Genomic DNA, 20,693 nt, shown 5'->3' with positions numbered 1-20,693 from the left:
GCGTTCACCAAGAAAGGCGCCAATCCCTGACTCTGGTCTTTGGCAGCTGAAGAAGCCTTTGCAAGGTTAAAATCCGCTTTTACCTTGGCCCCAGTTCTCACCAGGCCTGATACGGAGAAGCCCTTTCATCTGGAGGTTGATGCATCCTCCCTAGGTGCAGGGGCAGTGCTCACCCAGAGAGGACTTAAAGGCCAAACTCTCACTTGCGGCTCTAGGACTTTTTCCTCCACTGAGAGGAATTATTCCATAGGAGATAGAGAACTTCTGGCCATCAAACTTGCTCTGGAGGGAGCTCATCATCGGATCTGTGTATGGATAGATCATAAAAATATCCTGTGTCTCCAGACAGTCCAATATCTCAACTGTAGGCAAGCCCGTTGGTCGCTCTACTGTTCACTTTTCAACCTTCTCATTCACTTCCATTCTGCAGAGAAACACATCAAGGCTGATTCCCTTTCCCGTGCCTCTGATGTCGTTGGAGAAGAGCCGGTCCCTCGGCATATTATTTCTCCTGAGCAACTGGTGGTTGCTGCTCCGGTGGATCTTCGGCAGCTTCCCCCCAGCAAGACGTATGCCCAACCTGCACTGCAAAACACAATTGTGTCTTGGGGTCATTGGGGTGCAAGGTTCCATGGCCCTTATCTTCCTTTACTATTGGTGGCCTGACCTGGTGAAAGATGTTTGGGATTTTGTGGGTTCCTGCTCTTCTTGTGCAGGTAATAAGCCTTTTCACCTTAAACCGGCTGGACTGCTACTCCCGTTGCCAATACCCCATGCGCTGGCTTTCATGCGACAGAAATCAGGGGGCGTGCCGACGGATGATCCGACTGATTCAGACTGAGCACAGGATTTAACTTTCAAATTGTTTCACAAGATCAAGCACTTACATGCAGCGGGAAGAAGAAGTTGAACTCAGGCGGACCTGAGCAGGGAATCGACACATGCATGATATTGGGCGCACAATATTAGTGAATCACGGCACAGTGCATTATCGTCAGACAATGCACTTTCTATGAACTCCTCTGGACGAGTAAATAAATGTGCCCCATTGTGTCTGATCAAGGGGTCCAGTTTGTGTCTAAGTTCTGGCGATCCTTGTGTAACCAGCTGCAAGTGAATCTGCAAATTCACCCTCAGCCGAATGGGCAAGTGGAATGGGTGAATCAGACTTTGGGCTGTTATCTCCGCCATTTTGTCTCTGCCCCTCAAGATGACTGGTCCAATCTGTTGCCATGGGCTGAGTTCTCCTATTATTTCCTGGACTGCTGGGGCAGCCCCTTTCTTTGTTGTCTTTAGATGAATCCCTCATCCTCCTCTTCCTTTGTCCATTCCCTCGGATGTCCCTTTGCTAGAGGAACTGATACAGGTTACACAAGGATGTATTTAGATGAATCCCTCATCCTCCTCTTCCTCTGTCCATTCCCTCGGATGTCCATGTGCTAGAGGAACTGATACAGGACCTCAAATCAATTTGGCAACAGACTTGTCAATCTCTCCTCCTGGCCACTGCCCACGCCAAAACCCAGGCTGATGAGAAACGTAGGACTCCTCCTGTCTTCTCTCCGGAAGACAAGGTTTGGTAATCTTCCAGATACGTCCGGCTAAAGAATCCTAGCTCAAGCTTGGTTCAAGCTTTCTTGGACCTTTTGTGCTTTTGTGGTGATAAAACGCATAAATCTTGTGGTGTATAAGCTTCAACTACCTCCCACTATGCGCATCCCAAACTCCTTTCTCCCTTCTGAGATCTGTCATCTTGAACCGCTTCTCTCAGTAACCTCCTCCCCCTGCTCCAGAGGCTGACTCCACTGACGTCTACGAAGTTAAGGAGGTACTAGACATGAAGACCTTGAGAGGTAATCAGTTCTTCTTTGTTGACTTGAAGGGGTTCGGCCTGAGGAGAGATCCTGGGAGCCTGAGGAGAATAATCTGGACCGTAGCTTCCTGCCAAGGTTTCTCCAGACCAAGAATAGGGGGAGGCCAGGGGGGGGGGTACCCCTGAGATCCACATTTCAGATCGCAGGCGCACCCGTGGCCCAATCTGTGGTGGCGTCCCGGTCTCAACAGAGAGACAATGTCCACTTCTGGGATTCTTTAAAAGCAAGCTTCTTACAGCATTCCCCGCCGGATCTTTGAGCTACATGCCAATGAACATACCAAAAAAGAATTCTTAGGGGTGGAGTTACTGGGCCAACACTTTACACCTCTAAAAAATGTGTACAGAGCTTACCTATAATATATACAAAAAATCATAAATAAATAATGGACACAGTGGTAGAAATTGTAAACATTTATTAAATCCAGATCCTATTAAAATTTACACATGGATCAATACAACACATATGGAAGAGCAACAATACAGAAATAATGTATTACACAATGCCCGGGTGTGAATGAGTTAATGAGCCCCCACTGGGCATGTAAAGTGCTGCGTACACAATACAGGATTATCCTGCTAGTGAACAACAGTCAAGCAAATGCTTTATAAAGTAAAGTACCGTAAATATTACCTATTCCTGGTTGTGAGCCAGGGAGGCGAATAAAGAGATGACAAAAGACAGCAGACAAAAAAGCAGCAGGGTAGCATGTATAAATAAGTACCAACCACAGACAAGGAAAAGGTGCCCCAACATGTGTTTTGCTGTTAATGGCTTCTTCTGGGGGAGTGGTGCCATTGAGAAAGCTTTCTGTGGGTGTTACCTGTGTTCTGACCTCCCATTGTGACCTCCAGCCTGTCCTCGACTTCGCTCCTTGGCTGCCAGCCCTGACCACCTGCTCCGTCCCTGACCTTAAACAATTTCCGCCTGCCTTGACCATCTGCCCGTCCCCGACTACAAGATTGCTTGATGATCCTGTACCTCATCCTTGGCTGCCAACGTGGACAAGTCGTGCCTGCAGAACGAGCTGGTGGCACCACGTCGCAGCAAGACCAACCTACTTTGCAGCGAGCTCTGGTGAAAACTGTGTGCCACTTTGACTCCGGTCCTAGGTGTCAGCTTGTGTCATCGTCCACGGTGATTCAGGGGTTCCATTACCCCAAAAGCCTGTCAGATATTTATGCATTTTATGTAATTTTTTGTACCAGATATGTTTTTAGGTTAGGAAATTACATACTATAAGCTTGTGTATAAGTAGTCTGAGATCCACTTTTTATGGCGCCCACATTTCTATAATCCAATTTTGTTAAGGTTACTTCCTCTTTTTTGGTGTAAAAGGTTTTTTGTGGTGGCACATGTAACTGGATGCTGAATTGATAAGTGCCACTAAAAGTTTTTACATTGTATCCCTAATAATCTTGTTTGCTCTCCTCTGCACCGATTCAAGTTCTACTATGTCCTTTTTATACACTGGTGCCCAAAACTGTACACAATATTCCATAAGTGGTCTGAGCAGTGATTTGTATAAGTGCCAACCTATGCCAATCATGACAATCTATTCCTCTCTTGATACATCCGATAATTTTATTTGCTTTAGCTGCAGCTGCCCGGCTCTTGTCACTTAAGTTTACCATCCAGCAATATCCCCATGTCTTTTACAGCTCCAGTTTTACCAAGTAATTACATTTTTAGAACATAATTGTACCTTTTATTTTCATGGCCCAGGTGCATAACTTTACATTTATCTACATTAAACCTCATCACCATTTTTTCGCCCACTCCTCAAGCTTCCACAAATCCCTCTGTAATGCTAATCTATCAACTTCAGTATTAATTACTTTACACAGCTTAGTGTCATCTGCAAATATTGAAACTTGACCTTGTAAACCCATTACAAGGTCATTAATAAAAATATTAACCCTTTCACGCTCTGCGGCGGATATATCTGCCACAGAGCTATGAAGGGTGTATGAAGAGGGCTCACGGGCTGAGCCCTCTTCATACAGAGATGGGCTTTGCTGCATATTCCATCAAAGACCCATCGCTATGACCCTCGTTCCCGAGGCTACATGGTTTCTGCAGATTCGTTACAATGAGCCAGTGGCTCATTGTAATGAATCATGTGCAAAAATGACATATACTGTAATACAGTAGCATTGCAGTATATGGTAGGAACGATTGGACCATCTAGGGTTTATGTACCCTAGAGGATCTAAGAAATAGTGAAAAAAAAAAAGAAAAAGAAAAGTTTAAAAATGTAAAAAGTGTATAAAATATAAAAAATTCTAATCACTCCCCTTTGTCTAGAACTGATATAAAACATAATAAACATAATAAACATTAAAAATCACAAAAACAATAAGTATCGCCGCATCCCAAAATGCCCGATCAAAATATAAAAAATGGTTATTGACTGCGGTGACCTCCAAAACTGGAAACGGCGCCCAAATGTCCGAAACGAGACTTTTACACCTTTTTACATGACATAAAAAATGTAAAAAGTGATCAAACTATTGCACAGTCCTCAAAATGGTAGCAATGAAAACGTCGGCTCATTTTGCAAAAAATGACACATCACACAGCTCCGTAAACCAGTATGAAAAAGTTATTAACATCAGAAAATGGCAAATTTTTTTCGGACACATTTGTTTAATTTTTGAAAATGTATTAAAACGCAATAAGACCTATATAAATTTAGTATCACTGTGATTGCACCGAACCAAAGAATAAAGTAGAGGTGTTTTTTGGTCGCAAAGTGAAAGTCGTAAAAACTGAGCCCACAAGAACATTACGCACATGCATTTTTTTTCCTGCTTCCCAGTATATGGCATGGAATAATAAATAATCGGGAAAGTAAAATTTTTTACGCACAAAAAAAGCCCCCACACAGGTATGTACACGGAAAAATGAAAAAGGTATTGATTTTTGAAGGTGGAAAGCGAGAAATGAGCGAAAAACCCTGCATATTTAAGGGGTTAAAAAGAAGTTTTCTATCACTAACCCAATTACTTAACCAAATGCACATATTTTCCTCTAGTCCCAGCAGTCTCATTTTATTTACCAACCTCTTATGCAGCTCTGTGTCAAATGCCTTTGAAAAGTCCAGATATACAACATCCACAGCCTCCCTCATATCTGGAACTTACTTCCTCAAAGAAGCCAATCAGATTAGTCTGTCAGGACCAATCCCTCATAAACCCATGCTGATGCTGGGTTATAAGGTTATGTACAGTAAGATACTGCAGAATAGCATCTCCATCAAACCCCTCAGAAGTTAGACTCACAGGTCTGTAGTTTCAAGGATTGCTTTTTGATCCTTGTTTGTATATTGGTACCACATTTGCTATGCGCGAGTCCTGTGGAACAGAACCTGTCCTAAGGGAATCTTCAAATACTAAAAATAACAGACATTATTCATGCAGAACCCGGGGTGTATATCATCTGGCCTTGATGATTTGTCTGTCTTAGTGGTTGTGAGGCAACACCATACCTCTTCCTGGGTTAAACTGTTGACATTACAAAGAAAATTTACCACATTCCTCATCATGCCTTCCATCATGCCTTCCTGGGTAAAGACAGTCAAAAAGGCAACATTCAGTAGTTTGGCTCTTTCCTAATCTCCATCCACCATGACCCCCAGGTTACTCTCCATTTTTAGTTTCTAATCATTTACACTTGAACAATAATTTGGGATTATTTTTGCTCTCCTTGGCAATATTTCTCTCCATTTATCTACTTGTTGCAGGATTTATTTTTTCTCTCTATAATCCTCTAATGCCTCATCGTTACCTTTGTGTTATAGCACCTTAAACGCCTTATCTTTCTTGTTTATTGCTCTCACTTGTTAACCACATTGGCTTTTTTTTTCCCCATATGGCAGTGATGGCGAACCTATGGCACTGGTGCCAGAGGTGGCACTCAGAGCCCTTTCTGTGGGCACTCAGGCCATCACCAGGGATTCATCCAGATATCTTCCTGCAGTCCCAGACAGCCCAGGACTTGCTGTGCACAGAGCTATTTTAAAGTGACAGCTCTACCTGGGACTATTTTCTGCTTTATTGGTGTCCTCAGGTGCTGGTATCACTGAAAACTGTGACAGAGCGGGAGTATAAATCACAAATTAAATTTCTGTGTTGGCACTTTGTGATAAATAAGCGGGTCTTTGTTGTAGTTTGGGCACTCGGCCTCTAAAAGGTTTGCCATCACTGCCATATGGTATGTGTTTCTTACAGGAACATTTGTGAAAATGGCCCATTTTTTGTCCCAGTATATGCCTATAAGTTTTATCTTCAGCTGCTGTAAATTTAACCTCCTGAAGTTTAGAGTGTTTGTTGCCCCTCCACTTACACTCTTAGGCCCGTTCCACACTTGCGTTTTTCACGCGCGTACTTTTGACGCGCAGAACTTGCATTGCACTCTGACCAATTGTAATAAATGGGCTTTTTCAGACTTGCATTTTTTTTTTACAGACACACGCGCGGTTTTTTTTTAACGCACCATACAAGTCTATGGAGATGCATCAAAAACGCATTGCATTCTGAGACACATGCAAGTGCAATGCGTTTTTCATGCATCAATTGCCGTAGAAAAGATAGAGCTCAGTCCTGAGTCCTTTTCAAACTGAGACACTGAACAAACTCTGACTGAAAACTAATTGAACTCTGATGAAAAATGTCAGTTTTTCACTGACCAAACCCTGATCAGACTCTGACGTGATCTGCAACGCAAGTGTGGAAGTGGCCTTAGTAAAGCATAATACAACATCAATGACATTGTGGTCACTATTACCCAGGTTCCCCCCAACATCTAATTTTGATACCCTGTCAGGTCTGTTGGTTAGGATAAGGGCCTCCATCTTGTTGGCTCCAGCACTAGCTGCGACAGGTAATTGTCTTTTGCTATTGACAAAAACCTGCTACATTTGAAGGACCTGCAGGTTTCTGCCCTCCAGTCAATATCTGGGTAATTGAAGTCCCCCATGATAAGTACTTCACCATTCTTTGAAGCCGCATCCATTTCTTATCAGCAGTTCCCCTGCTGTCTCTATTATATTTGGAGCCTTGTAACAAACCCCGAGTAATATTTTATTATTCTTTTTTCCTCCCCTTATCTCCATCCATAAGGGACATTTTCATTTGCGTCACTGATGTTATCTCGCAGCACAGGCCTAAGGCAAGATTTCACATATAAAACAAACCCCTCCCCTATTTTATTTATAATATCATTTTAAAAAGACTATAACCATTTGTAGTAACAGCCCAGTCATAGCTACTGTCCAGCCATGTCTCGCTGATACCCACTATATCATATTTGTTCTCCAACATTAAGAGTTCCAGTTCCTCCATTTTGCTTGTGAGGCATCTGGCATTTGTGGCATATTCAATAGATCCATAAGACCGTGAATGTGTATCAATCAATCTTTATATATTTAACGCATAAATAGACATAAAGGCAACAGTACATCACCAGACTTTGGCGTGCGGTGCCATAATCAATTCAAAAAGTCCACACTTGCTTGGCGGTGGCTCCTTACTGAGACAATGAACGTCCGGTGAATGAGAGCCTTGTTCAAAGTAGACCGGTGTCCACACTATACCTTAAAGTTGGAGCTGAGTTGTGCTATTGATTTGATCTGGCATTTGTGTGCATGCGCTTTATATGGTTTTCCCTATCCCTATTCCTTTTGTTCTTATTCCCGGATCTTATTCCTCCCCCATGTAACAGTAATAGTTCCCTATCTACACTGTCTTCTTGCATTGCACAAGTGTAGCTACCCTCCCCCCAAGTCTGCAGTTTAACCTCTTCCCGACATTTGACGTATTGCAGGAGGTGCGTTCCCGCAATATGCAGTACTATTACAACAAGCTCACAACCAGCTCCGTCAACCAAAAAATACTATAGTTATGCCGCTGTAAAAATGGCAATAATAAAACAAATGGAATTTTTTCTATTCTAGTTTTCCTTCAATAAAATTGGACAAATATAAATAAAACTTTATAAATGAGGTATCACCGTAATCGTAGTGACCCGTAGAATAAAGATAATATATTACTGTTATGCTACAGAACAACCCCCCACCCAAAAAAAAAAAAAAAAAATCCAAAACAAGAATTGATGATTTTATTTTCCTCCACACACAATGTTACTGTTACGTGCTTTTCCAATGTGCAGGTCCTGCCATATCATTTCTCCATTTTCAAGAGGAAGATATTAGGAAATAAATATTGGGACAAGAAGGACATGGCCCCAGTACCTCTGGATTAGATGTTCCCATGTTTTGCCAGGACAGCATTTTCCTGGTGAATTCTGCTGCTTCTAAAAGTAGGACTCAATAAAGAGTCTGTTCCAAAAGAGGAGTTAGGATGGACACTACATACTACTAAGAGACCTGCGACAACTCCAGAGTGACAAAAGTTTAGTTGGTCACCTGGTATATTCCACCTCCTTATACGCAACACATTCACAATTCATGCCCAATCTGTTGTGAGTTCATTTAGGTAAAATTTATAATTGTAGCAACTGTTAGGTCACATTGCTCCCTATGCCCCTCGATTATTTCATTCCAGGATGTAGTTTGCAAACTAGGGGCACTTGTGGGGTTTTATGCTTTTTATTAAGGTTTTCTATTTACCCTCTAAGTCTCTGGATTTGTAAGCACATCCTTTTTAATTCTCCAAGTTCGTTATTTATTTATTATTATTATTTATTTATATTCCAATGCTTTATCATTCCGATGCCCTGCTGGATTTTCTGGCTAGAGTTTAGCATCACATTTTGGGCGCCACATAATGGGCATTGAACTTTCCAGAAATAATTGCAATTTCCGTCTTGGACTCCATTGCACATCATATTTGGAAACCACCTATATGTTCAAAATGCTCAGTTCACCACGTCTATTACACTACATCACATATTACACCTTGCTAAATTAACCAAGGGGTGTACATTCAACAGTTAGGGTCACTTTTCAGGTTTTGGTACCACTAGGGCTCTCCAAATGTATCCTGGCACATATGAAGGATTTCTGTCAAATTTACCTTCTAAAAGACAAACATCCCTCTTTTCCTCTACTGTGTGCCCATAAAGCATTTTTATATGCACATATGGAGTACTTCTACACTTGGGAGAAATAGTTTTACATATTTTTCGGGGTTATTTCATATTTTATCCCTTGTGGCTTACAAAAATTAGGGGTAAAATTCACATATATAGGAAAATTTTCACCTTTTAAATTTTTAGGGCCTAAGTGGATGATTCACCTGTAGGGGCAAATAAATATATTACACACTGCAAAACTCTCTAAGCGGTGTGCGTTCAAAATTTAAAGTCACTTTTCGGATTCTTATCTGTTTTATACCACTAGGGTTCTCCAAATGCATGTAAAACATTTCTTTCAAATTTGGCTTCTAAAAGGCAAACATCCCTTTGCTTCTACTGTACGCCCATACAACATTTTATATACACATGTGGGGTACTTCTACACTCGAGAGAAATAGGTTTACACATTTTGGGGGGTTATTAAATGCATCCTGACACATGTAAAGGATGTCCGTCAAATTTGGCTTCTATAAGGCCAACGCCCCTCTTTCCCTTCTGAGCTTCACTGCGTACCCATACGACATTTTATTTGCATGTATGCGGCAATTTTATACTCGGGAGAAATGCTAGTACACATTTTTTGGGGTTGTTTCATCTTTAATGCCTTATGGGATACAAAAATTAGCCGTAAAAGTGATTTTTTGGGGCAAATCTTCATCTTTTTCCTTTTAGGGCCCTAATTGAAGCAAACACCTGTAGGGGCAAATACACATATTACACCTTTCTAAATTCTCCAAAGGGTGCACTTTCCAAAATGGTGACAGTTGTTGGGGTACCCCTCTGTTTTGGTACACATTGATTTCTTCTTGCATGACGCTGAGCAGTTCCTCCCCTGTGTGACTTCGTTCGCCCAGGCAAACCAGGTGTACAACTGCGTGACACCGCTGTGCCCTGCACATGTGGTATGATGGAGTAGCACTTGTGGAGGCTGAGGTGGTGGTGAAGAAGGAGGAGGAGGAGGCGGACACTGGAGCAGGAGCAGCAGTTTGACAACGTGGAGGAGAAAGCGCTGTCTCTTGTTGAAGTTGTTGGTGTGACTGGGCGGGAAGCACATTCACCCAGTGGGCCGTAAAGGACATATACTGGCCCTGACCATAATTACAGTTCCACACGTCTGCACTGCCGTGCACCTTGGAAGAAACTGATAAGCTCAAGGACTGGTCCACCTTCTGTTGTACATATTGGTGAAGGGCTGGCAAAGCCTTTTTGAAAAAAAAATAGCGGCTTGGAACTCTCCACCTCGGTTCGGCACAAGCCATTAGTTCTCTGAAGGGTGCAGAGTCCACGACTTGGAAAGGGAGAGACTGCAGTACCAACAACTTTAACAAGAGCACGGTCAGCTTCTGCACCTTAGGATGGCTGGATGCATAGAGTTGTCTTTTTGTAATCGCCTCGCTCAACGACTGCTGGCGCCATGCGTAGCGAGGAGCAGGAGCATCTAGGTCGGGAGATGATGTCAAAGACAAACTTCGGCAGAGGTCCTGGAGCCTTGACTTGCTGAAACAGCATGTGTGCCACTAGGTGCTGCTGCTGTTGTTGCGCCTGCAGGATGGATTGCATCTGACACCCATTTCCCCCAGGCCATTGGATGGTGACGCTGCATGTGTTGGCGCAGGGCCGCGGTGCCAAGGTTAGCTCCCTGGCCACGCTTCACTTTCTGCCCGCAGATACGACATATACCCACACTCGGCTCCTCTGGTGTCATTACAAAAAACAGCCACACCGCTGAGGTGGTAATTTTACCGCCAACACTCTGCACTGAGCGACTACTACCGCCACTGCCTCGCTGAGCCCCTGTGCCACTGCTTACTTGGGCCTGCGAATCGGGATTTGTACCCCGCGGACGTTTGGCTACCATCCTCGCACTGCTGCCCCCCTGCAGACTCACAGCCACAGTAGCGACTTGCTGCCTGCTCTTCAAGCTGACACTCTCTTCGCCCGACGATGATGAATTTGTGTCAATGTGTGCTTCCCCGTCACTGCTACTCTCCTCACCGATGTCAGTATGCACAGCCTGCCTACTGCAGGAAGCAGCGGAAGTCTGCCCCACCTCTTCACTGCAAAGCAGCTGCTGACTGTCCTCAAACACTTCGTCCTTGCTGAATAGTGGCGCTGAGCCCAGACCACCTAGTAGCTCTCTGGCTGCGTGAAAGGAACAGGACAGAGCCTGGTTGAGGATAGGTGAGAGCCGCTGACCTGCTTCTGCGCCATGCCACAACTGACAGTGTAATTTCAGCGAAAATCACTGTATAAACTAAGTGGATTTCACACGTAAATATGGCTGCAAACTAGAACCCCCAAAAGGAATTGCAATGTGCGTTATACAGATACCCCACAACTGACAGTGTAATTTCAGCGAAAATCACTGTAGAAACTATTTGAATTATTACACATAAATCTGGCTGTAAACTAGAGCCCCCAAAAGGTATTGCAATGTGCATTATACAGATACCCCACAACTGACAGCTCACATGCATGAAATTCAAACAGATTTCTTCCTATTCGATTTTGTCACTAAATAGAACTGCTATTTGGGGATCCCCCTTAAAGAACAAGCAGGGATTAGTCCACCAATCGCTACTGCAGATGCATGAAAGTCAAACAGATTTCTTCCTATTCGATTTTGTCACCAAATAGAACTGCTATTTGGGTTATACAGATCCCCCTTAGAGAACAGCGAGGGATTGCAGCAAGAATCGCACAGCACAATAGCAGCAGCTGGACGCTACAACATGAAGTGTGAAGTGCTGAGATAGAAAATGGCTGGATTTTATAGGGCTGTGTGACATCACATAAGCCTGCCGGCCGCTGATTGGCTTACAGGTCTGCAGATGTCATCGGGGGTGTTCCTTTCTCCTTCCCAGAGTTCTTTGCCCCATGTAACACGTTGTTCTCGTGCCCATTTAGCAGAAACATGAGGGGGGAAAAAACCAACTTCGTTCACGCGAATCAGCATAAACTTTGCCACCTCTAGCTGTAACAGTTATCAAAGGAGTCTGCAATTGAGCTGTATTGTTAATCCTGGTTCTTATGACTACCCAACTGTTTTAAAATCCATTTGTCACAGAGACAAAAAAAATTCTGCCTGGGGTTACAATTATAAAATATACTGTTCCAACTTACATACAAATTTAACTTAAGAAAAAACCTACAGAACCTATCTTGTACGTAACCCGGGAACTGCCTGTATGTAGGGTTTTGGGTTAGTGGTAATATTCACTATTTTTTACAATTATATGTATATGTAACTTTTATATGAAAATGGTGTCAAAAAAGAGTAAGGTTGCAGGCCCTGAGTTCACCCATGACTCTGATTCCCTACTTAATTGCCTCACTTACCCTAATGTTAAGGAACAACCTAAAGGCTACTCTGAGTAGGTAATCAGAACAGATGACAAACATTAAGCAACAAACAACAGAAACAAGCAAAGTCAAATCCAAGATGGCAGAGCCGTATAACATCAAAAAGCAAAGAGTAGTCAAAACTGTAGCAAGGGTTCAGAATAGACAGAAATAGTAACAGATTAATAGAACATAGAGCCAGGGGTCTAGTAGAACCAGCAAGTTGGGTGGGAAAAAAGCGAATTATGGAGTTCCTGGATGCCACCCCTAGCAGCAACTGTAACTGGCTCGGCAAGCAATACATGACTCAACCGAAACACACTGGGGGAAGGATTTTTCACCAAATTGGCCCACATTTATCAAAACTAGTGCTTTACTATGTTCAGTTTGCCGGTAGGGGGTGCAAAGAGCACCAGACTAATCATAACTGGCGCACAATCTTGTGCATTCTGGACTGCTCTGGAAGTGTGCACCTTTTTTTGGTGTGTGCAAAGACTAAGACTAAGCACTCTTGTCTTGTTGGACACATTGCAGCAATGACGCAAAACTGACATACACACTTTAATAAACTTTATTGGTTTATTTTTTAAATATTTTATTAGTTCCACTATAGATGAACAAGCAATCATCCAATCGCTTGTTCATAATACTACCTGGCAATACTGATGTATTGCAGGATATCATAACTGTAATCATACTGATGCATAGGCTATGACAGGCTGACATAGGCTGATAAAGAGACTGTAAGATCATACCTGTGAAAGAATATTACAGGTATTTACTAAATCATGAACGATAGGAGAGATCACCCTCCCAAAAGAAACAACAAGTCTATTAAAAAATGCATATAAAAATTAGGATGTGCAGCAAAAGATACAAAACAGTGTACTCAATCTGACTACCAGATGTCAGTAACTCACCCAAAAGTACAAGTCTAACAGCTTCAATGTATAAAGTTTTAAAAAAGGGCTAAGTGTGAGATGTGAATAAAAAGAACAGGGCCAACTATTCAAAGAAAAAATGGATCCAAATGATACAACTGGTAAAGGAAATCCTGAACCCACCCTCACTCAGTGGTCACTAGAGAACTCCTTTATTTACTAGAGGCAGCTTTGAAGTAATAGCAACAATACATAGCAACGATCGACGCTTACCAGGAGAACAGCAAGGCGAGAAAGACAATTTCCAGCATGCAGTTTAAGAGCAGACTGACCGTGGTATTCAATTGGTTAGCATTTGAGATTGGAGCCTACTCCGACCGTGGGCATTATATGTTATACGTTAGTTACAGCTGACACCCCAACACCCCGGTTCAACTCCGGTGATGAGCTGAAAAGGCATCAGCCCGATGCCAAATATGTAAAGTGTTCTCTTCATTCATGAATTAATTAATTTAATTAGTCTCTCATATAGATAATTTTTTTTTTTACCATAAATCTAGTCATATGCTCCCTTAGAAACAAGATCCTTGGATATGACCACTGCTGATGGAGTGACTGCACACATAAATTTTGCATATAAAAAGGCCAAGAATGGTCAGACAAGACTCAATAGTGCATCTCTGGCCACTGCTGGAAGAGTGTGGTGCTGTTTGAATCCAAGGGCAATTATCTCATTTCTAAGCGAAAACATGGCTACATTTATAGAAAATTACCTTCACCCAGGTACATTTTATAATAACATACAATTGAAGAAATGCATATATATGAATGAGAAAAAATGCTCAGGTTGGAAAACCCTTTTAAGTTTCAATGTTCTATCAATAACTTTATAAGAAACCTCAGCTGAACCTTCTGTATAATGAACAAACACAAAAAATGGGGTAATGGTGGAAGCTTAAAGGGGTATTCTCATATGGGCATTAACATTCAGTTTGATAAATCTGCCATTAATAAACATTTCTTCAATTGGATGTTATTAAAAAAAATGTTCCCGTGTGAAGATAATTTTCCATAAATGTAGTCATTTTGTCCCTTAGAAACAAGATGGCTTCCTCGGATACGGCCACCTCTGCTGGAGTGAGTGCACAAAGAAACAAAAGGTTATTGTATATGAAATGTCCGGTAGTTATGTCACACAGCCGTCCTGCGGTAATGATTGCTGAATCCTGGTGGTCCGGCAGGACTCTATAGCGCATGTCTGGCCACCGCTGCCAGAGTGTGACGTGGTCGTATCCGAGGAAGTTATCTCGTTTCTAAGGGACAACATGACTACATTTATGAGAAATTATCTTCACACAGGATCATTTTTTTTAATAACATCCAATTGAAGAAATGTTTATATATGGCAGATTAATGAAACTGAATGTGAATGCCGAGACGAGAATACCCCTTTAAGTAGTAGGTCCCACATCTGAGATGTACTTGTAAACACAAACAGAAAAAAGGCAGATGTATATGGGTGAACAAATAACAAATTTTATTGAAATAAGTGTGGCTCATAAAAACAATTAAAAACCCTACTTAGGAGGGTGAAATAACAAAAATACTCACAAGAATTCAAGTAAAGTGAGCAAATTGCATAACACAAAAAACGTCAAAGCAAATAAATATAGGTGAATACACGGCAACACCATACCGAACAAAGATTGCAAAGGTCGGGACACAAAGATATATGGTAGTACTCTAATAAAAATATATTGTAATAGCAATGCCCAACATAATTAAAGAGTAGACAAGAAGGGTGATATTACCATGTAGAGGCTGGTAACTGGGGAGAGAGGATTCCCCACGCGCATGGCCCGGCTCACGGGCTTCGTCAGGGGATGCCTTTTTTGTTGGAACCTTTTTCGGAATTCCTGGGCGGTTTGTCCCACGTAGAGCTTGCGGCAGGGGCATATAAGGATATAGGTGACTCCCTTTGTTTTACAATTAATGTAACTTTTGATTTTGAACTTCTTGCACCCTGACGGTTCCTCAAACTCCAATGTTCATGGCACAAAAGGACACACCGAACAGTCACCGCACGGCAGACGAATGCCTCGTCCAAGAGGTACTGATGGACGTTGGAAATGGCTCCTGGTAAGGACATCCTTTAAGTTTTTAGCACGTCTTGCTGTCATTTGTGGTTTGTCAGTAAGGAAGGGGATAAGCCTTTGTCGCTCTTGAGGATGCCCCAATTTTTCTCCAGAATTTTGTAGATGTCAGTCCACTGATTGTTAAAAGCGGTGATCAGCCTAGGTCTTGACTCTGAAGGGCACACCAAGTTTCAGCTTGTTCCCTGCTTTACAGATATTCTATGAATCCACTCTACGGGACATTAGGACCCTTAGATTAGACAACAACAAAATGGAAAACCTGTCCAAACTAGAACGGAAAGCCCTGAATGGCTTAAAACAACAAACATCCTTCCTAATTAAGGAAGCTGATAAAGGGGGTAATATTGTCATCTGGCCCCTAGAATTATATCTTAAAGAAGCAAGGAGACAGCTCAGTAACCCACAATTTTATGTTGTTTTACCTTCATATCCCACTCAGATCTTCAAAGAAAACACTGACCGACTCCTGACAGCAGCCCTACAGGCTGGTATCTTAAACAAGAATCCAATCCTGCTAATCACTTTGGATGTAAAGGCCCTATATAGGATCATTGGACATCAGGTAGGCATGAATGCCATCGCTTACTATCTGGATAAGGAATGGTCTATGGATAGGAGACATGACTCCTTCCTATTAGACCTCCTTTACCTGATATTACATTAGAATTACTTTCTGTTCGATCGGACCTTTTATAAGCAAGTGTCAGGTACAGCCATGGGGGCTAAATGCGCCCCATCCTATGCAAATGTATTCATTAGGTGGTGGGAGCAGAGTGTGGTATACCAATTGGACGCCTTTAATAACTGGGTAGCAGGCTGGTATCGGTACATCGATGACATTCTCCTCCTTTGGACAGGTACCATCAATTAATTTTATCGACCTATTGAATAACAAACCATGGAAAATCAAGCTCACTGCCCATATTTCGGAAACTACAGTGGACATTTTGGAAGTTACCATCAGGTATGTACATCCCAAGCTTACCACTTCTTTGTTCCGAAAGGAAACTGCCACTAATAGCTTATTACATTTTTCTAGTTTCCATTCAGCTCACCTTAAAACAAAAAATAGGGGCATCCTCAAGAGCAACAATAGGCTTATCCCCTTCCTTACTGACAAACCACAAATGACAGCACCGGACATTATAATATGTGAACTTCTGAGCTTACTGTCCTTTCCTTCGTTCACGCTCTTTAATTTTTCACGTTATAGGATGTACTTATTTTTCCTTTTTCACTCACACGCACCCATCTCACATCACACAACATACAAACGTCACATCATTTTTATTGTTTGACTTAAACCTGTATAATTAATGTCACTTGGACCCCCTACAGTGTTTATTTATTTTCTCTGGGCCCCTTAACATCACTTATGTTTGGTAGTTACTGTTTTTTCTGTGATTCAGTTCACCTTTCCTTTGTTTAAGTTCTAGACATCTTCACAATTGTTGAATGGAGGGACCTGTGAGCCATCACGAACTATGAACAAACTACGCATATGCTACGGGAGAATATTCAAACTAACAGGATCTGTGACTTGATTTCTCTTCCTGGGAATCCTTGCTTATTCTAAGACACCCTGTTGGATCTTTGTGGATGCCTTTAAGTGACATTACTTCCTTTCTCTCCCCTTCCCCTTTCCCTCCCCGACTTTGCTGTCTATATTACTTTAACCTTTTTTGGAACATAATTGTTTTATGCTGCTCTGGCCAGACTTAGCCCCCTCCCCCACCCACCAGACCTCCTTTTATACCTATATTATTAGTCCCCTTATTTGTATCCGTTGTATTTTTATATATATTTTTACATACATATTTTTGCTTTAGGTCTTTGTGCACAATACACTTTAACGTCTTCAATATATTGTTTATGAATTAGGTGTTGTACGTAGGGCTCCGCTTATTTCACGTTTACACAAACATTACACTTGGGTCCCACGGACCTATGAATTTCTTTACAATGTCCTCTGCACTAGCCGCTTTATACATATAAGTGTCGTTTGACTCTTTTGAAACTTATATATTTGCACTATCTTTCCAGCCCGATGTTGTTCTGGGATACTTGTCCTATTATGGATTCATACTTCCAAATTTATTTGTCTTTCATGTGCATTGTAATTGTGATTTATGTATTGGGATTATATTCACCGATTATCAGCTTCGCCGATTTTCCTTTATATGTTTGTCTACTCCGTTCAACCTTAACTTTACATATGTATAGTTTTCCTTTATATGTTTGTCTACTCCGTTCAACCTTAACTTTACATATGTATAGTTCCCTTTTACTTTTTGTAAAAAAGTTGTTACTTTTTGTTGTTTTCTAGCATATATTGTCATAACGATGGCACTACTTTTTATGTATCTATTTATCCATTTATTAGTGATGGTCCACACAGCATATTATTAGTTTTATTTTTGATGTCTATGCGATCTCAGAATATATCTATTCTGCGGCTACTAGCTACCTTCTGGGTAGTACTCATTTTCACCGTCTACTATAAATTATTTATTTTTGTTATACAGTAAATCTTTCTTGTAGTGCGCCGCTTATTATCTATATCAGGACATAATGCAAATCCAAAACTCTTTGGTGCTTACCTTATGTTTTACATTTTTATGATCTATAGCTATATATACAAACTTTTCCCTGTGTGTATTTGATATGGACGTTCTTCCTACCTTTATCCGATCAGTCTATAGGCATTCATTTTTCAGCGCTGTTACTCACATTACTCCCTTACCGTCATGTCCACTTTGTACCAGTAGGAACGAGTACAGATTTTCCCATCTTGGCAGATGGACCTGAAATATAAAAGTAACTGGGAGAAAGGCCTCTCCCAATTTCTCTGATACTGGTAAATATGCTCCTTAATCATGATAGGGGGTTCTTGAACCAAAAGCGTGAAGAAAAAAGGAATTAGTCCTCACCGGTAATTCGATTTCCATAAGTCCACCATGACGGCCCCCTGGAGGTTGCTTCCCAAATCACTACACCGGTATAGGCTTCAACTCAATTTTATTTTGCATGTTATATTCACATACAGTATTTACAAGAAGAAACCAACAAAAATAACAAGGGAGGGAAATAATAGGGCCGTCATGGTGGACTTATGGAAATCGAATTACCGGTGAGGACTAATTCCTTTTTTCCATTTCGTCCCCCATGACGGCCCCCTGGAGACATACCAAATTATCCCCAGTTAGGGAGGGACCACAGCTTGTAGGACTTTACGGCCGAAGGCCAGATCTTTTGCCATGGCTATATTCAGTCGATAATGATTAACAAAGGTGGAATTTGAACTCCAAGTGGCTGCTCTGCAAATTTCATCAATGGAGGCTCACCCTCTCTCCGCCCACGATGTGGAGACTGCTCGGGTAGAGTGAGCTCTTAACTTCAAAGGAACAGGAACACCTTTAAGACTTTAGCATTCCCTGATCGTATTTGTGATCCACCGGCCAATAGTTGACTTAGAGGCCTTTCTTCCCTTATTTTTCCCTGCAAATTGAACAAAAAGGTTTGAGTCCTTCCTCCAGGGACTTGAGACCTCTAAGTATCTAAGTACTGAGCGTCTTACATCTAGGAGATGCCATTTCTCCTCCGTAGCATTCTTAGGCTGACGACAGAAAGATGGCAATACGATCTCCTGACTCTATCAAGTCTGAGAGTAATTCTATCCTCAGAAACTGATAGGTAAGGTTCACAAATCGACAAGGCCTGGAGCTCCCCTATCCTTCTAGCGGATGTGATGGCAACTAAGAATGCTGTTTTAAGCGTTAAAAAACGTAAATTATTTGACTCATTGGGTTCAAAGGGATCTGAGGTTAACGCATCTAAGACCAAGGAAAGGTCCCACTGAGGGGAAGATTCCTTTACAGTAGGTCTTAAGCGGGTACAGGCCTGAAAAAATCTCTTTACCCACCTGTGTTCCGCAAGTGCTGTATCAAAATATGCGCTTAAAGCTGACACCTGGACTTTCAGGGTACTAGGCCGTAAACCTTTGTCGAAACCCTCCTGCAGGAAATCAAGAACCTGGCAAATATTGGGAGAATCTTGGTTAGGATGATCTTTACACCAGGCACAACATTTTTTCCATATCTTAAGATAGATAGCATGGGTCACAGGCTTCCTACTATTCCTCAAAGTCTTTATTACCTTAAAGGAGAGTCCTTTTGTGTTCAGGAAGGCGCTTTCAGGATCCAGGCTGATAGATTCAGGAACCCTGGGTTCTGGTGTAAGACTGGTCCCTGGTGCAAGAGGTCTGGAATCTTGGGAAGGATGAAAGGAAGGTCTAGAGCCAGCTTTTGTAGAAGCGGAAACCAGCTTTTCTTTGGCCAAAACGGAACAACTAGGATCAGCTTGGCCGGACTGGATACTAATTTCTGGAGAACTCTGTTGATCAGAGGAACTGGAGGGAATGCGTAGAGGAGATCCTGATCCCAAGGCTGGGAGAAGGCATCCAGATCCCAAGGAACTTCCTTTGGATTTAGGGAATAGAATTTCTTGACTTTTGAATTTGTCCTGGATGCGAAGAGATCGATGGCAAGGTTTCCCCATTTGAGGACAATCTCCTGGAAGATTTCGGATTTCAGGCTCCATTCGTGAGGGAGAATAGGTGTCCTGCTGAGGTAGTCCGCTACCTCGTTCTCTGAGCCTTTCAGATGGACTGCTGAAATTGAAAGAGCATTCTCTTCTGCCCAAGAAAATATTTCCTGGGAGATGGTCTGAAGTTTTTTTTACCTTGTTCCGCCCTGTCTCTTTAAATATGCAACCGTAGTTGTATTGTCGGAGAAGATTTTTAGGTGCTTCCCTTTTAGTTCCTTGGTACAAGCTTTCAGGGTTTTTAGGACGGCTTTCAGGTCCCTTTCGTTTGAGGATGCACGAGTCATTGAATGGGACCAGAGGCCCTGAACGTACTTCCCTGGAAGAAGAGCTCCCCAACCTGAGGTGCTGGCATCTGTCTGGATCTGGGTTATTGGCCAGAGAATCCAGTTCACACCTTTTTGAAGGTGATCGAGATCCTTCCACCAGTTTAAGGATTTTTTTACTGCTGAAGGAATTTCCAATCGTAAATTCAGGTGATGGTAGTCTTTGTCCCATTTTGACAGGATCCAGGACTGGAGAGGTCTTGTATGGATCTGGCACCAGGCTACACATTGAATGCAGGAGGTCATGGACCCCAGAAGACTCATCGCTGCTCGTATCGAGATGTATTTCCTCTTCTGGAAGTCCTTGATTTTCAGAAGTAATCTGTCTACTTTCTCCTGTGGAAGATAAGAAGTCTGGGTTAATGAATTTAAGGATACTCCCAAAAATTCTTTTATAGGACTGGGAGTCAGATC

The 20,693-nt window shown here is 42.1% G+C and overlaps 2 protein-coding genes across 6 annotated transcripts in view; both read right to left on the bottom strand.

Annotated features, from left to right (window-relative positions):
• The window catches only part of LOC140077099 (coagulation factor VIII-like), an 810,463-nt gene that overhangs the window by 393,278 nt on the left and 396,492 nt on the right, over positions 1-20,693 (bottom strand). The window lies entirely within an intron of this gene.
• Positions 394-20,146, bottom strand: LOC140077449 (uncharacterized). Its single transcript, XM_072124673.1, has 4 exons — positions 19,507-20,146; positions 19,274-19,383; positions 18,095-18,155; positions 394-585 (listed from the first exon to the last, which is right to left on the bottom strand). The coding sequence occupies exons 1-4, from the start codon at positions 19,948-19,950 to the stop codon at positions 394-396; spliced, it is 807 nt and encodes a 268-aa protein (XP_071980774.1). The 5' UTR covers positions 19,951-20,146.

This window comes from Engystomops pustulosus, chromosome 9 (assembly GCF_040894005.1).
Source record: "Engystomops pustulosus chromosome 9, aEngPut4.maternal, whole genome shotgun sequence".
NCBI lineage: Eukaryota > Metazoa > Chordata > Amphibia > Anura > Leptodactylidae > Engystomops > Engystomops pustulosus.
Note: the sequence above shows the minus strand (reverse complement) of the source record. Positions and strands in the feature narration are given on the sequence as shown.